The 15,337-nt window shown below is 34.5% G+C and overlaps 1 protein-coding gene across 13 annotated transcripts in view; it reads right to left on the minus strand.

The window, feature by feature from the left end:
• TSC22D1 (TSC22 domain family member 1) overlaps positions 1-15,337 on the minus strand; it is a 124,268-nt gene that overhangs the window by 79,614 nt on the left and 29,317 nt on the right. For 2 of the 13 annotated variants that reach the window (XM_027557182.1, XM_027557176.1), the window contains 2 exons: positions 12,916-13,062; positions 10,323-12,015 (listed from right to left, as the gene is read on the minus strand). The exons of 2 other annotated variants lie outside the window; for them this stretch is intronic. In XM_027557182.1, the coding sequence (XP_027412983.1) occupies positions 11,880-12,015; positions 12,916-13,062 (283 nt within the window). In that variant the 3' untranslated portion in view covers positions 10,323-11,879. 9 more of the 13 variants (XR_003513706.1, XR_003513702.1, XM_027557183.1 and 6 more) reach the window with 7 other exon arrangements.

The raw sequence follows: 15,337 nt of genomic DNA on the forward strand, positions 1-15,337 counted from the left end.
GCAGAACGGTACAGCTACTCTGGGATAGTGTGGAGGTTTCTTACAAACCTCAACAGAGGCTTACGTTTAAGATCCAGCAGTTGCGCTACTAGGTATTTTTCCAAGTGTGTTGCAAATGTGTCCTCAGAACACCTGCACACAAATGTTTATAGGAGCTTTTCTTACTCGTAAGTCCCCAACACTGAAAGCAACCAAGACGTCCTACAAAAGGTGAAGAACAAACTGTGGCAGATCTATACAGTAATAAAAAGAAATATGCTATCAAGCCACAAAAGGACGAACCTTAACTGCATATGGCTGAGTGAAAGAAACCAGCGGGAAATGCTACAAGATTCCAACTCTATGACCTTCTGGGAAAGACAAACCTTGAGAGACAGTAAAAATATCAGTGGGTGCCAGGGACTGTGGTGGTGACAAGATACCCTAATGATGGATAGGTGAAATTACACATTTAGCAAAATCCACAGCACTGCTGACACAGAGTAAATCCTTATGTAAACTCTGGACTTCAATGCACCAAAACTGGTTCAACTACAACAAATATACCAAACTAATGCAAAAGGCTAGTAAAGGAAACTAGGGAGGGGAAATTAATATAGAAGTTCTGTATTTTTTGGTCAATTTTTCTATAAACGTAAAACCGCTATAAAAAGAAAAAAAAAAGTTTTTTAAAAATCCCAAAACAACCAACTGGACTAACAAATAACAGACTGCATATGGGAGGTAAGGGAGACCACTCCATTGTTTCTGATGTGAGATCAATATCATTCTTTACTGAAATGAAGAAGACACAGAGAAAAAATAGCCCGGGGTTGGACTTTTTTTTTTATGTAGTTGAATCCACTTGATTTCCAAGTGGGTATCAAGACCGGAGCTTTGAGGAGGTAGCTGGGCAAGAGATAACCATTAGGGGGAGTTAAAAAAAAGAAAAAGCATTAAGTCATGGGAATGGATGAAGTCATCCAAGTGCAAAGCAAGAAGAGGCTAAAAGAAAAACTCAAGGACTGAGAAGGGCATTTCAGAAGATAGGTTCAACTACAATGAATTCTGCTAAGAGGTCAGAATGTACAGGTAAACATCGAGTAGACCTGCTGTTGCCACAGAACCTGAGACTTTGATAAGAGCAGTCACATGATGTTAGATGCAAAAGCCACAATGGGATAGACTAAGAAAAAAATAAAATTTGCGAAATTATAACAATATGAGTAGATAATTCTTGGTAATAAAAGTGAGTACAGACTGTAGTAGAAGTTAAAGGGTGAGGGAAAAGGTCAAGATGGCTTCCTTAAGATGACATATGAAAGCTTAATTAGATGGTAATGGGAACGATCCAGTAGAGAGGGAGACTGGCTCACAGAGAAAATACTAAAGCCATAAAGTCTTTGACAAGACACAATAGATCGATCCAGGCTCCCGAGAACTAGGGCAGAAAGCCTTTGAAAAGACGGGTATGGGGTAGAAGCATCTTATCTTCAGCACTTGAGAGACGCATGAAATTTAGTAAGTGGATGCTCAAAAGAATTAAATGAATCAAATTAAAGAAGTGAAATGATTTAGAAGGCTCCTGGCAAAGCATATGTAAATGTTAGGACCCTAGGCTAGAATTATACCAGAGAAAGCAGAAATAGAGTGTAGGGCAAAACACATTTTAGAAGGACAAAGGCAATAAACAAACAAGATAGATATAAATCCAACTTAAAAACATTGCTTTAAATGTAAATGGTTGAAATACATCAATTAAAAGACAGTGACTATCAAATGGATTGAAAAAAAAAAAAAAAGACCCAACTGTATGTTGTAAGAAAAGTTCACAGTAAATATAAAGATACAGGACATTTGAGGATAAGAAAGATATACCATAACATTAATTAAAAGAACATTAGAATAACCACATACATTTCAGGAAAACCAGACTTCAAAACAAGGAGAAGTTACCAGGGATAAAGAAGGACATTACACAATGATGAAGGGGGTCAATTCTCTATGAAGAGATGACAACCCTTAGCATGTATTTGTTTAACAACAGAGCATCAATATATGTGAGTCAAAAACTAACAGAGCTGAAATGAGAAACTGATGAACAGACTAATACACTGAAAGACTTCAAGGCTGCTCTACCAGTAAGTGACAGACTCAGCAGGCTGAAAATCAGGAAAGACAGCTGAACTGAACAGCACCATCAATCAGCTGGTCTAACTGATATCTAAAGACTACTTCATCTAACAACAGCAAAATATACCTTCTCAAGCTCACATGGAGAATTCACCAAGATTAAAGGCCATAATACACACCACAAAATTTTAAAAGACTAGAAAGCATGCTGAGTATTCTCTCAGATCAAAATAGAACTGAACTAAAAATTATTAAGATAACAAATATTTACACATAGATGAAAATCCCCAAAATGGAGATTAAACAACACTTCTAAATAATACATTGGTTTTAAGAGCCTCAAGAGTAATCTTTAAATACTTCAAACTGAAGAAAGTGAAAATACAATTTATCAAAATTCTGAAACACAGCAAAAACAGTGCTGGGAAAGAAGAGCCACATAAACCTAAGGCAAGTGGAAGAAGAGAAATAAAAATTAGAGAAGTAAATGAAACTGAAACTGAAAACAATAAAACAGAAAAATCCACAAAACCAAGGTTTGGTAATTTTATCAATAAAACTGATAAATCTCTAGCCAGGCTAACAATTAAAAAGAAAGAAGACACAAATCACTAATAACACAATGAAAGAGGAGCCATTACTACTGATCCTATGGACATTAAAAGGATAGTAAGGAATATTATGAACTCTACTCCACAAATTTGTTAACTTAGATTAAATGAATTTAAAAGATATAATCTACCAAAACTTACAAGAAACAAACTGGAAAGGTTTGTATCTATTGAAAGAAACTGAATTAACGATTAATAACCCTCCCAAGCAGAAAGCACAAAGCCCACATGGTTTCACTGATGAATTCTACCAAATGTTTAATAAAATAACACCAATTCTCTACAATTTATTTCAGAAAGTAGAAACAAAGTGAACAATTCCTGACTCATTCTATGAAGCAATTCGAATATCACAGTCAAAGACATTACAAAAAAGAAAATTATAGACCAGTGTTTCATTAACCTTGATACAAGAATACTTGACAAAATATTAACAAACTGAATGCAATAACATGTAAAAAGAATTATACACCATAGCCAAGCTCCATTTAACCCACATATGTAAGGATGATTTAGTATTCAAAAATCAATTATAAACACTAGAGAAAAATCATATGATCATATCAACAAATGCAAAGCATTTGACAAAGGCAACATCAACTCATGATTTTAAAAAAATACACAACACTCAAACAAAAAACCTCTGAGGAAACAGAATTAGAGGGGAACTTCCATAATGTGAAAAATATCTACAAAAAACCTACACCTAACATCATGCTTATTGTTAAGAAACCAGATGCTTTCCACCCAATATCATGAATAAGACAAGGAAGTCCCCTCTCACCATCCTTACTGAACTTTGTACCTGCAAGTCCTAACCAGTGCAATAAGCAAAGGAAATGAAAGGTATAAAGACTAAGGAAAACAAAATTGTCTTTATTTGCAGCTGACATACTGTATATTGAAAGCCCCTAAAGAAAGAAAGAAAAAGCACCTGTAACTAGTAAGCAACTATAAAAAGGTTGCAAGATAAAGGTAAAGTTAACTGTTTTCGTATATATCAGGAATGAACAACTGGAGTTAAAAATACACCATTTGCATCAGCACCAAAAAAAAAAAAAAAAAGAAATATTTAGGTATAAATTTAACAAAATATATACAGGATCCATATGAGGAAAAAACTACAAAATGTTGATGAAAAATTAAAGATCTAAATAAATGGGAGACTAATTACATGATCATAGATGGTTAGACGTCAGGTCTTCCCAACTTAATCTTTAGATCCGATGCCATCCCAATAAAAACCATACTTAAGTCATTTTGTGGACAAATTGATTCTAAAATTTATACGAAAGACCTAGTTTCAGTCTCAGTGAAAGACCTAGAAAATTAGAGAACTGACAACCAATTTTGAGATGAACCAAAAAATCTACAGTATTCAACAGTGTAGTAGTATCAGGAGAAAAGACAGGTCAATGAAATGGGATAAACTGCCCAGAAACAGACCCATACAAATATAGTCAAGTGATCTTCGAAAAAGGAGCAAAGAAAATACAAAGGAAAAACGACAGTCTTTTCTTAAACTTATGCCTTACAACTTTCACAAAAGTTAACTGTGATCCAAAATGGATCACAGGTCTAAATGTAAAATTCAAAACTGTAAAACTTCTGAAGGTAACATAGGAAAAAATGTAGGTGACCGTGAGTCTAACAGTGAGTTTTTAAAAGACGCAACATCAAAAGCACAATCCATTAGAGGAAAAAAAATTGATATGGAATTGATTAAACTTTAAAACTTTTGCTCTTTAGGAGACACGGTTAAGATAATGAAGACAAGTCACAGACTAGGAGAAAATACTTTCAAAATACTTCTCTGGTAAAGGAGTGCTATCTAAAACATACATAGGACTTTTAAAACAAAAGGAAAAAAAAACTTTTTAAATGGGCAAAAGATCTGAAAGGAGACCTCACAGAAAAGGATACACAGATGGTATCATTAGAGAACTGCAAAATAAAACAGTAAGAAGCCACTATATACCTACTGGAGGGACTACAATCCAAAACACCACCACCACCACATGCTGGCAAGGATGCAGAACAGGAACTCTGGTTCATCGCTGGTGGGAAGGCAAAATGGTACAGCCACTTTGGAAGAAAGACAGCTGGGCCGTTTCTTACAATGCTAAGCATAGCCTTACCGTAAGATCCAGCAATTGCACTGCTGGGTGTTTTTCCAAATGAGTTGAAATCTTCTGCCCTCAAAAACCCTACACACCAATGTTTACAGCAGTTTTGTTCCTAAGTGCCAAAAACTGGAGGCAATCAGGATGTCCTTCAAAGATGAGTGGATAAACACACAGTGGTAGATTCATATGATGGAATACCGTTCAGTAATAAAAAGAAGTACATTAACAAGTCACAAGGAGACATTGTACACTGCTAACTTAAAGAAGGCAGTCTGAGGTGGCTAGAGGGAAAACTACACAAAGAAGGAAAAGATCTGTGATTGCCAGGGGGGGGGAGGGAACACAGGGATGAATATAGGCGTGTATCATGTGTAGGTTGGTGAAACTTCTCTGTATGACACTATTACATGACATTATGTATATGGGGAAACTTGCAGAACTGTATGACAGCCGTGAACCCTAAACTATACATTTCACTTAATGATGAGGTATCGATATCAGTTCATGAATTATAAAATACACCACACAAGATGTCAATAGAGCAAACTATGATAAGCAAAATTGTATATGGGGAGGAGGGAGGTATTCTGAACTTTCTGGTGAATTTTTCTGTAAAGACTAAAACTACTCTCAATTTAAAAATGCATACTAAGTAAAAATATCCCTTTTAAAAATGGAATTTTCCTAAGAATATCCATTCTTTTCGGCAAAGATGTTTGACAATCAACAGCATGATAGAATTCTTTAGATTTTTACAAATTGTCTTTTAAATGCTACTTTTGTTGCTTATTGATTATATGCCCTTGGGAAGATGTTGTGATTTCTGAGTTTTGGCATCTTTGGGTGTAAAATAAAAAATCACCTAAAAGGTCAACTGGATTTAATCACATCAGATCAGTCGCTCAGTCGTGTCCGACTCTTTGTGACCCCATGAATCGCAGGACGCCAGGCCTCCCTGTGTAATTCACCTAGCAAAAGTTGCACAAAGTAGGCATGTAAATCGTTCTTTTCTTTCTTGCTCATTTGTCCTCAAATTCTTTCTAACTCAGGTAAGGTAGAACACACCCTGAGGATTTCTCAAAAAAAGGTTAACACATACCCTAAAGGTACATGCAATCAACCATTAAAAAAACCATTAGGCTACTCATACCTCAAAGGTATTAAATACATGTCTTCCTGGAGCTCAATTTAAAATTTGGAGAGGAGGGGGGAAGCTGTTTAACTGGTAACTTAAAACACTGTTATACCAAAACAACGCTGCTGAAGTCTTTGCACGATATTTCAAAAGGCAACAGGAAACTATGAGAATTTTTGCCACACAGGCTTCCAGGGCACTTCTCCACCATCTTCAGCCGTTTGGGATGTTATCTCAAAATTTTCCACTAAAGCACTGCTTTTCATTTCCAGTTTTAATTATGTTACTAAACACAAGTTCATTTTCATCTCAATGTCAGTCCTTGTGTCAACAATTTAGCTCCAAAGTGCCTGCTTCCCCTTAAATTACTAAAGGACAACCTGAAAAATAACATTTTGCACTAAGAATTAATGCTTTTGAATTGTGGTGCTGGAAAAGACTCTTCAGAGTTCCTTGGACTGCAAGGAGATCAAACCAGTCAATCCTAAAGGAAATCAACCCTGAACATCCACTGGAAGGACTGACGCTGAAGCTCCAATACTTTGACCACCTGATGCAAAAAGCAAGGAAAAGATGTTGATACTGGGGACTGAGGGCAAAAGAAGAAGGGGGCAGCAGAGGATGAGATGGCTAGATCTCATAACTGACTCAATGGACCTGAGTTTGAGCAAACTCTGGGAGATAGTGGAGGACAGGTGGGGGGTGCTCAGAGCCTGGGGGTGCTCAGTCCATGTGGTCGCAAAGAGTTAGACATGACTTAGTGACTGAACAACAATAAAAACTATTTAATACAGAATTTATAGCTCTGTGAGTCAGAATTAAGCAAGCAATAACTGAAATGAAGATTACACTTTTTTGATTGCTTTCTCAAGGATCTGGCTTGACTTTGAGTCATTTTCTTTTCCACTGAACTGCGCATGTTAGTCTGTAAGAGACTACTGCCCTGATTTTTTAACAAAATTTGCGTATCAATATGAAACTCTTTTGTCCAAGAGAATCTCGTAAAATTAAGCACCTGATTGGATAAATACGTAAAGATAAACAAAGCAGTATGAGTGTCACAAGGTCAAACAGAGGCTGAGCATACCTGTACTTTGTTGTGTCACACATTAAGAAAAATAATATACTGAAGCATGTTCAGAGATCTACAAAACTCTTAAGGATTTCAAAACCATGCTACCTAAGAGCAAGAAATGGAGGTATGCTTAACCTGTAGGGGAAAAAAAAAAAATGAAACAAATTGCATCTGAAATTGATGCAGTGTAAGAGCCATCTTAAATCACCTGCAGGCTATGGTATTTGAAGGGAATCAGACTTGCTCGATGTTCCCAGAACTGGGACTAACATGAGGCAGCAATAAAGTACAGGATAAGTATAGATCTCAGAGCCTTCAAGAGACTCAAATCCTACAGTAGACCTTTAATCAACTATGTGATATTAGAAATACACGTGATATTCTCAGACATCAATTAATCTTGTATGTAAGATGAAGGTTCTAACTTGGCTAATTCCCAAGGTAATCTTCAAATAAAAAGTGACATGGAAGCATATTCTGGATCAGCTTCTTCCCATCAGAGCATCCTGAACATGGAATGAGCTATCTCACTGAAGTCATGAGTGCTATCACTACAACATGATCATGTGCTCTGTATAAAGGAAAAACCACAACAGATAGCACAGTATTTTAAGTAAAAGCCAAATGTCCACAAGCTGGTATTCTTACAAAAAGAATTAAAAAGATAGGATGGAAGAGTATTGTTTTTTATGTTGCCATCTACTGAGTAAATTATAATAACGTAATTTTAGGGAAAAAAAATCCTAAAATCATATTTCTAGCTCATCTGTACTGAATATTACATTTTCCTTTGTTTCTAGATAGACTGACTATTATGCTAACTTTTGATTCTTTGAACCCACTTAATATACCTTATGGAATAACCTTATAAATATCTTGTCTGAACAATTTTGTTTATACTAGCCAACAATATTATTTCTTAAAGATTCCTCTGAGTTACAGTGAAAGTGAAATGTTTATAAAACTCAAATTAACTTCTCAAACCAAAGTTAAAATTACTCAGTACAGCTACTTTCTACATTTTAGGTTTAATAAAAATAGGCATACACAACCAACAACCAGGGAATAACCTCATGAAATATGTACTCAACTTTCCATGTAAAGTACAGTATTTTAACAGTGCTCAGCACATAAGAAATACTAAGTTAAGTATGGATCATAAACATTAAGAGAACAAGGGTTTAAAAAAAAAAGAGCAAGGGTAGGAGATGCCTGGAATACAGTAGGCCAGGTACAGACAGTACAATGTAGATAGACGTATGTTCCTAAATTCACTCCAGACAAATTTGTGGTTTATCCATTGCTCTTCTCTGGGGCAAATTTAAAGAAAAATTCTTTCCCTAACTCTACATCTGTCTGAAAATCCAAGGAAATCTGTTGTAGGTCACTTTATCATCAGATGTTAACACTGAAAATATTTTGAACATTTTCTACCTACATGCCATATCTTACCTCTTGAGTAGAGATCACTTTGATCACAATTCCTGAAAACTCCGATGCACACTTCAAAGTTCCCTAGCATTTTTTGTTTTTTCTTACTGCAGTAATCTGATTACCTTAGATGTACATTTAAGTGGGAAAAACCTTTAAAGAGCACCTGTGTGCTTATTTTGGAAATACAAACCTTTCACATTTCAAGACTAAGTTAATGTGAACTTTCTTAAATGGGAAATTAAAATACCTGAATTTTTAAAATCAAGAAATTGCTTAGGACATCTAGGCACTGACACTTTGCTCAAGTGTTTCAATACAGCAAAATCGAATAAGATTTATGGATATATTTACAATAGCTACAAGGTCAGTACTTGTAGACACACTTATTGACATTTATCTCCTTTAAAACAGAAGTTATTAAAAAAAAAGTTCTTTACTCAAATAAAAAAAACTATTTTATTCTATAGCTAGTCCTACGAATCACAGTGAAACAATAAGCCTAGTTCTTATACCTCAAACATAAGGCCATGTTCAATATTCATAAACGTTTTTATTTTGAAACTACTGATAGTGTAGGGAAGAGTTCATGTAATGAAAATCATTTTTAAAACTCTCATTTCATCACTATTTTTACAATATGTTTGAAATTTCCAGTATAATGCTTTTATTTAACACTCCCTGCCCTACATCTTTTAAATACACATAGTTAAGGCTTCTAAATTCTTTTGTACTCAAGGAAATATAGCCTCCCATCTTTCATAGAAATACATTTTGTCTGTGAATCTTTCAATACCTTTAATTCTAAAAACAAAATTTTATCCACAGTATTTTTACTCATCTTTTCCAAACTACTAGACTAATAAAGCCAAGAATTTTAGCTCCTCTCCCACACCCCAAATACAGTAGCTACTCTAAATCATAATATCCTTTTATAATTCTTTTTTTCAGAGTATAATTTCTTTAGAGAGCCAAATTAGGTCATTTTAATCCACAAGTTGTCATTAACTAAACTTCTTATTTGTCACCTAGGACTCCACCATAAAGTTTTTTAATTTTAGCAGTCTGCTTCTTACAAATTTTCATCAAACCAAAAGGGAAATCTCCTCTTGTTTCTAGCAGACTCTGCATAGAAAAGTAAATTGTTCTAATGGCTCTAATTAAGTTTATGTAGATATAAAGACAAGAATCATGAAAACCAAATTTTATCCTTTCCCATGTTCTCTTGATAAGGTTAAAAAAAAGAGACTCTGTAAGTTAAGATTTCCCCTTCTCCAATTACTTGTTCAAGTAGAACACCAAAATGTAAAATACTTTCTTCTCCTATTAACAGCACCCACTAATAAAACAGTTCTCCAATAAGTCATTATTCTCAAATATCCTTTTTCTGACTCGAAGAACTGTCTTCTGTATGCAATTTTCTAAGGGTCTATGTTTAGCAAGATCTCACTTTAAAAGACTTGAGTGTATTACTCCTGATATTTGCAATATTAACTCTAGTTTTAATGGTTTGCAAATCGACATACAAAAATGGCATCTAAAAAAAATCCAATTCTGGAAACGAAGCTAAGGTGAAGCTAATCAGTAAAGTGCAAAAACAAGACTAAATAGATCACCTATTTCCTTAATTTGGCACTGTGTGACCCAATGAAAAGTCATTTTAATTTAACAGTTTAAATCATTTTTTTCTCAAAAAAGTTTAAGACATCCAAGGATATATATTCAGAAATACTTAGAGGAAGACACATAAAATTAAAATACATTTTAAAATACTGTTATAGTTTCCATTTTCTACTCCTGAAAGAAAAATAAGCCATTTATCAGTAAGTGCATTTTTTTCATGGAGAAAATATTTATTAGTTTTTCAAATGATCACATAATACAAATGTTACACAATTAGTCATTCTAGAAAAAAATTAGCTTATATTAATATTCATAAAATAAACACTGAAAAATATAGGATTGCATATTGTGACATGAAATATTTAAAAATATGAAAGAAAATGAATCAAAATAAAAGTTTAAACAAATCAGTTCACATTAATATACACGAAGTTTCACTTTTAAATAGCTTTCAGTGGCATGAGATGAATAGAAATGCACTTACATTTCTTTTGCACACTTTAAGGAACAAAGCTAAAATTTAATCAAAGCATGAGATGAATGGGATTAAGAGACTAAATCATTTCTCTTAAAAACTAAAACAAAAGGCCATAAACTGGCCTTCAGTTCCCTGAGTTCTAAAATGTTGAGTAGTTATTTTTTAATTTATATGTGTTTGTAAAAACTATCTTACTAACTTTTAACAAAAGCAAATCAAGACTAAAAAGTTGTAATCATTTATGGGAACTCAGAGCTCTCCTGGGAAATTTTAGCTCAAACTGATCTTTTAAACTTACTTTTAAGTACCATATATGCAAAAGTTTATGTATAATTAATGAGGGGAAAACGGGTCCCACACATAGCCAACAAAGACTAAAGGCCAGGTTATAACCTAGCAAGTGTGGCTTCTAAAACCTCTTAAGATTTCTAAAACATTTAGATGCTTCCAGAGTGTTACCTCTAGAACCTCCATTCTTAAAGTTTAGACCAAATAAAACAAACTGGCAGAATCGTGTAACTTTAAAAAACTTCTTTAGTAGCTTTCAACTGACTAGTTTTAATAGATACTAAAAAGGGAAATAAAACATTTTGATAGCTACTTCCATCAATTTATCAAATCCACAGTTTGGATAACTTTCTTGCAACACTTAATTCACACACAGAGGCTTATTCTACTACTACTACTACTTGCCTTTGCTCTATAAAATACCTCTTTGTTTCGGGATCATTCAACTTTAGAATGCCTGCAAATGCAGAACAGTACCTCAAGTTTAACAGGTATTTACTTTGAAAGACTTAACTTAGAAGGTGCCTCTACTTCTATACTGGAATCTGTTGATTCAACAAGAATAAGGCTCAAGACTAGAAAAAGATAAACCAAAAAAGTACATCCTAATATTAAAAGTAATTTAGGAATAATTAAGATTTTCACCCTTTACTTCCTAGTTCTTTTCAGTGTTGGGCAACAAAAGACAAGTTTCATTAAGTTTTCTGGGTCTCCGAGACTACCAGAAAGTCTGCCTGCTTCATTAGGGTGATTTTCAATCCCACAAATCTTTTAAGTGAAACAGATAGAGAGCTGCTTTTTTTAAAGAAAGGAGTCTCTCATGCTTCCTCTAGTTCAGTCTTCTGAATAGAAAGGAATAGTTTCATGGTCATGTAAAGTTCCAATCTGAAAAAATTACGTCATTATTTGAGCCTTTCCATTTCCAGATCAAAAGTACACCAGAGAAAATCTTAAAGTTTATCAATGACAAGATCAGGTGGCTCTCTCATCCTTGTGTCTTCTAGACATAGTGCATGGCTCCGTTCACCACTGCCTTCCAAACTGCAGTTGCTGCATGTGTGACAGATATCATCCTTGAAGGCTCTGCTAGAGGAGTTCCTTTGGCGGAAGGAGGATGTTTACCAGTTGAAAGAAATCTGGGCAATTAGAGAACAAATAAACCGGTCTCCCATTATCAAGATACCTGGAGTCACAGAAGGAATCCACCAAGGAAAAAGTGAAAACTTGCCAAAGGCACCAAAGTTCACGTTCTACCCACTGTAGATGATAAGAACTTCCTGAAATCAAATCCTACCCTTGGCATCAAAGATACTAACAGAAAACCATATTAATGCCATTGGGTAAATCTAGGACAAGGTTCTTTTGCCACAAATAACATTATTCCTAGGGACTGGAAAACTACTTGTGAGTATATTTAACAAAGCTTTCAGGGATAGCATCTCCTGAAACATATTCATTCATATGTATCGTATTAAAGAATGAAGCCTAAATTTGACAGTAAAACCATAATGGTACTATCATTGCATCTTGTTAAAGATCTACCTGATATGAAGTCCTAAAGTTCAACACAGGAAAATAGACCAAAAAGTTCTCACTAATAGGGTAGGATAACACCTGGACATCAGATGTATAAATCAGGAAAATACATTTGTCCAGTTTGCCCAAAGACAAAATACAGAAACTTCTTAAATACTGGAATATAAAAGAGCACTGAGAAGTACACTGCTACCAGTAAAGGTTAAAATGGGCAAGTATTTCCTTTTAAAAATTCCTGTGGACTACACAGGCATTCACCAAATCAGTGCCCCCAAATCAGCCACTGCTTTAATTATCTGGAGAGAAAATTAAATACATCTTAAGTCTCTTTTCTGAAAGGGCACTAGTTAGCATTCTTAGAAAAACAAACAGATTGCAGCCCCACTTGGTTCTTCTATGAACCCAAGGAGTAAACAACAGAATTACATGGGCAATGGAAGGACACTCCAGTCTATAAATAAACCCAAGTAAATAATGGAAAGCACCCACTTGTTTATTACCCTTTCCCAACTCTCTCCAGAAGCTGGATATTCTGCCTCCAAAGGTTCAGTGGAGAAAGTGGACCCCTGACGTCAAAAGCTCTCCGTGGTCTTGGCTGTATCTGTGGTTCTAGGATCACTCCTTGCACCTCTGGTAGGAGAGAAGCACTGAAATAGAGAGCTGAATATAGATTTAAGAAAAAACTCTTATTAAGAAATTACATTCTCTGGTCATTGAGCTTGTAATGACTTATCCTCAGGACAAAAAGGGGCTGCCTCTGGGCACACATTCTTCCGTGCCTTCTTAATTTGAATTTTAGAAGCCTTTCACCACAAATGGTTAATTCCTCAGTAACTACTAAGAAGGGAACTAGCTTGGTCTAAGTCAAAACACAGGGTGTGACAAACCACTCAACGTCAAGTGGAAGACCAAATACAAAAATGATAAATTAGGACTGGTAAACAAGATCATAAGTGTCTTAAAGGGACAGGCAAAGGCACTTGACCTCAGATATATTAAAGGAGGAGTCCCAATTAATTCTGCTGTCAAAGAGAAGACGATGGATTGAAAAGCAGAAATAGAATAATCAAGCATATTAACAGGAATACCACTAAACCTTGGGAATTGCCTTAAGAAGTGCAATTTGTTCTCAGTTTTTTAATTCTTCAGTAATTTAAAGAATTAATCAGACTACAGCCCCTTATTATAGCAGTATGAAAATAAACCTGAATTTTATCAAGCTGTGCCTACTGTCACTGAAAAAGATTTATTCTTCAAGCACTCATCTTTAAAAGTGGGAGGGCAGAATAGTGGACATAGGCATATCAGACTAAAAATCCTTTTCAAACATATGATCATTTGGTTTGGGGTCAAGAAGGACCAGGAAATAATCATTAATGGCTTCAATGTAGAAATTAAAGCAGTTAAGATATACCCAAATAATAGATGATGATAAAGATACTGGAAAATAAGTTCACTTTATTATAGAAATAAGGTGAACAAGAGAAGGAAGTTCAAAGCACATAGTATCTGATCAAGGAAAAGCTGAAAGGAGAATAAGATAGGCAGATATATAATATTTAAAGTTAGAGGGACTGCAGGATAAATTTTAACAGTGGAAAACAGATCAATTGTATTCTATGGTACAGAGTGATACATCCCTATTAAATTTCAGATCTTATTCTAAATAGAAAGGTGCTGTATGCTCCTGCTGTATGGAACATGGGCAGTTCACTGTCTGACTTCAGGGACATGTTGTATTTGGGGATAAATTAAGAAAAAATGCTATCAAATTATTTCTCTCTCACCCCGACTGGTCATCACAAGGGTTCCTTACCTGTTAGTGGAACGAGGACTGCACTCTCTTGTTCTCTATCAATCAACTCACAAAGGTTATAGGTTCAGCACTAAGAAGGTAGCAACCAACCAAAGTTAGTTTTAATGCCTTCACTTCCTCCTGGCTCTGCCGGCCAGTTTGGAAAAATGCCAACAGCTGAAAAGGAATGGTTATGCCATTACCTAACAACAATTAGAGTAAAAAAAAGATTTTTTTAAGCCTGAAGATGAAGGAATGAGGTAATAACCCTTTGGTACCTTAGGACTATATTAAATTCTGTACAAGTGAGAAATGAAAATGGTTCGGATTTAGAAAAACCTATAAATTTAACCATCAAATCTATAATTTCCAAAATTTAAAGAAATGAAAAAAGAAGTAAAATGAAGTCAAGGGGGTGAAACTGTCATCTAACAAGAAATATCAAATAAATAACTACAACAGTATTTTATGAGTTTATGTGGCAGCTATTTTTTCTTCAAATTTCCAACAGATTTTAAATCCCAGGGTCTTTAAACAGTATTTTACAGTAAAATCACATTAGGAGGAATGTGAGGGATAACAAGAGGAAAAGAGCACCAAAAGAAAAGATCTGAATATTCAATCTCTCAAGAAAACAAAATCTAAATAGGCATTTTCAAAGGTCAAAAATCACAAATAGATTAGCAAACTATTCCACAGCTGGAGTTCTTAAGGAGTGGCTCTTTAACAGATGGGAAAGGCTTAAAACTGATACATCAGAGGTACCTCATTTGTTTTCAGTGGACCTATACCGTGAAAACAGGTATGACAAAATCACTTTCAAAATTATTAAACAATCAACCTCTACCCTTTTCTAATCAATTTTCTTGACAAATTATTTTTCATTATCTAATAATATTTCAATATAAATCATGGAAATTTAAAGACTCCCAAATGAATAAGAGCTAAGTAAAACTTAACTAAGATACAGTTTAAAATATATTCAGAAACTATAAAGATATGATTTTCCAAATTTCTTAGTTTTTCATTTTATAAATACTAATCAGTAGTATAGCAATATATCTGATTGAAAATATATGCAAAAAGGGAGCATTCCATTATGGAAAAAAATTACTCAATTCTAAATT

This window comes from Bos indicus x Bos taurus, chromosome 12, assembly GCF_003369695.1.
Source record: "Bos indicus x Bos taurus breed Angus x Brahman F1 hybrid chromosome 12, Bos_hybrid_MaternalHap_v2.0, whole genome shotgun sequence".
Classification (NCBI taxonomy): Eukaryota; Metazoa; Chordata; class Mammalia; order Artiodactyla; family Bovidae; genus Bos; species Bos indicus x Bos taurus.